The sequence below is a fragment of the Mandrillus leucophaeus genome, unplaced genomic scaffold, assembly GCF_000951045.1.
Source record: "Mandrillus leucophaeus isolate KB7577 unplaced genomic scaffold, Mleu.le_1.0 Scaffold280, whole genome shotgun sequence".
NCBI classification, from domain to species: Eukaryota; Metazoa; Chordata; class Mammalia; order Primates; family Cercopithecidae; genus Mandrillus; species Mandrillus leucophaeus.
In genome coordinates, this window is record NW_012102921.1 from 41506 (window position 1) to 44436 (window position 2931).

The 2931-nt window shown below is 51.9% G+C and overlaps 1 protein-coding gene across 1 annotated transcript in view; it reads right to left on the minus strand.

Annotated features, from left to right (window-relative positions):
- The window catches only part of SH2B2 (SH2B adaptor protein 2), a 37515-nt gene that overhangs the window by 5466 nt on the left and 29118 nt on the right, over positions 1–2931 (minus strand). Inside the window, exons 6-7 of the mRNA XM_011985212.1 lie at positions 2016–2107; positions 1761–1931 (exon numbers count right to left, since the gene is read on the minus strand). Of these exons, the coding sequence (XP_011840602.1) occupies positions 1761–1931; positions 2016–2107 (263 nt within the window). The remainder of the gene's footprint in view (positions 1–1760; positions 1932–2015; positions 2108–2931) is intronic.

Sequence of the window (2931 nt, forward strand, 5' to 3'; positions counted from 1 at the left end):
CTTGGACTCCCAAAGTGCTGGGGTTACAGGCATGAGTCACTGTGCCCAGCTGAATAATTTTATTTATTTATTTATTTAACTTATTTTTTGAGATAGGGTCTTGCTCCGTCACCCAGGCTGAAGTCCAGTGGCACAACCATAGCTCACTGCAGCCTTGGCCTCCTGGGCTCAAGCAATCCTCCCACCTCAGCCTCCTGTGTAGCTAGGACTACAAGCTTGTGTCACAATGCCTGGCTAATTTTTATTTTTTGTAGAGACAGAGTCTTGCTTTGTTGCCCAGACTAGTCTGGAAGTCCTGGGCTCAAACGATCCTCCTGCCTTGGCTTCTTGAAGTGCTGAGATTACAGGTGTGAGCCACTGTGCCCAGCCGGAATAATTTTAGAGTTGGGCAGGGAGCTGACTCAACTCAATGGTGACGTCTATGAGGTAAACTGAGGCACAGAGCTGTGAAGGACTATCCTGGAGTTGCTCTGTAAGTCATCAACAAACTTAGGAACAAATCCAGTCGCCTGTTCCCAACCCCTGATTCCAACCCTCTGGACCCTTTTCTGTGAGCTCCTTCTTTCCCTCCCTCCTTCCGTCCTTTCTTCTTTTCTTTTCTTATTTTTTTCTTTTTTTTTTATAGGGTCTCTCTCTGTTGCCCAGGCTGGAGTGCAATGATGTGATCACAGCTCACTGTAGCCTCGACCTCCTGGGTTCAAGTGATCCTCGCACCTCGGCCTCCCAAGTAGCTGGGACTACAGGCACACCAACCTACAGGCAGGTTGGTGTGTACCAACCTGCCCAGATAATTAAAAAAAAATGTTTGTGGCCGGGCATGGTGGCTCACGCCTGTAATTCCAGCACTTTGGGAGTCCAAGGCAGGAGGATCACTTGAGGTCAGGAGTTCAAGACCAGCCTGGCCAACATGGCAAAACCGCCATCTCTACTAAAAATACAAAAATGAGCCAGGCGTGGTGGCGGGTGCCTGTATTCTCAGCTACTCGGGAGGCTGAGACAGAAGAATCGCTTGAACTCGGGGGTGGAGGTTGCAGTGAGTTATGATCTGCTACTGCATTCCAGCGTGGGCAATAAAGTGAGACTCTGTCTCAAAAATTTTGTGCAGATAGGGTCTTGCTATGTTGTCTATGCTAGTCTCAAACTCCGGGCTTCAAGTGATCCCCAGCATCCCAAAGCCCTGGCTGGGATTACAGGTGTGAGACACTGCACCCAGGCCCTGTGAGTATTTTCTTTTCTTTCTTTTTCTTTTTCTTTTTTTTTTGAGATAGAGTATCACTCTGTTGCCAGGCTGGAGTGCAGTGGCGTGATCTTGGATCACTGCAACCTCCGCCTCCCAGATTCAAGTGATTCTCCTGCCTCAGCCTCCTGAGTAGCTGGGACTACATGTGTGCACTACCACTCCCGGCTAATTTTTGTATTTTTCATAGCGATGGGGTTTTGCCATGTTAGCCAGGCTGGTCTCGAACTCCTGACCTCCCCGCCCGCCTTGGCCTCCCAAAGTGTTGGGATTTCAGGTGTGAGCCACTGTGCCCGGCCCCTGTGAACATTTTCTATTGAAACTGGGTCCAGTGGGAGAGGCCAGGTTCCTAGACCAGTCTACAAAAGCCAGAAGTACTTCGGAGATGTGTGAAGGACCCAGGGGGATGAGATGTCACAGCTTCTGGGGCTTAGCAAGGTTTAGGGAGCCCACGGGTGGCCATGGCTAGGGATGGGGGTCCAGGAGAGGTGGTGTGGGAAGAGCAGGCTGTCCCCACTGGCACCTGTGTTATTGCTGTCACTGCCGCTGCCGCCCGGGGATTCCAGGGTCTGCAGAAAGGTCTCTAGTGGGACGTGGATCAGGGACTCTCTGACGGCATCTCGACCTCGGCTGTGGGGGGCTGTCACCACTGCACCCGTGGCTGTCGTCTCTGGGGGCCGGGGTAGGTCAACTGCTGGGGAAATGGCAGGTGAGACACATGTATCTTTATCTGTCCACCCTGCGTGTGCCCCTCCTCCAACCCTGTCCCCCTACCTACCATCAGTCAGGAGCTCACAGCTGCAGGAGGCCACGCGGCTGGCCAGACAGCCTCCTCGGGTACAGGAGAGCTCGGTGTCTTCCTCACTGTCACTGTGGAGACAAGAAATGGAAGCCATGTCCTGCTGTGGGACTTGGACCCAAACCACAGGCTGCTTACGTGGCCAGGCAGTGGCTGGCAGTCCCATGGCTCAGCATGTAGCCCTCCTGGCTCTGGTCACCTCTCTCTGCCTCCATGTCCCGACCCTCTGTCCCACCCTCCGCTGGCTCTGTAGCCACCATGTGATTGACCAGGCCACTGTTGGGGCTCAGAAAACAATACCCCAAAATAAAGTCCTCAGCAGCAGCCTCAGAAACAAAAATGTTTTTCTCTGACCTTCTCCTGCCTACCTGTCTCTCAATCCTCTTCTCCCCAGAGGCACCAGAGAAACGGAAGTCCCTCTTTCCCAAGGTGGGTCACAGAAACCAGAACCCCTTTTTCCAAAACGTAGTCATAAAACCTAAAAATATTCTTTTTTTTTGAGATGAGTCTCACTCTGTTGCCAGGGCTGGAATAGTGGTATGATCTTGGCTCACTGCAGCCTCTGCCTCCTGGGTTCAATCGATTCTCCTGCCTCAGCCTCCTGAGTAGCTGGGATTACAGGCGCCCGCCACCATGCCTGGCTAATTTTTTTTTGTATTTTTAGTAGAGATGAGGTTTCACTATGTTGGCCAGGCTGGTCTTGAACTCCTGACCTCGTGATTCGCCTGCCTCGTCCTCCCAAAATGCTGGAAATACAGGTGTGAGCTACTGTGCCTGGCCAACTTAAAAATATTCTATGTAAAAACGTGTCATAGAGAAATTATCCAGCCAGGCATGGTGGCTCATGTTTGTAATCCTAGCACTCTGGGAGGCTAAAGTGGGAGGATCACTTGAG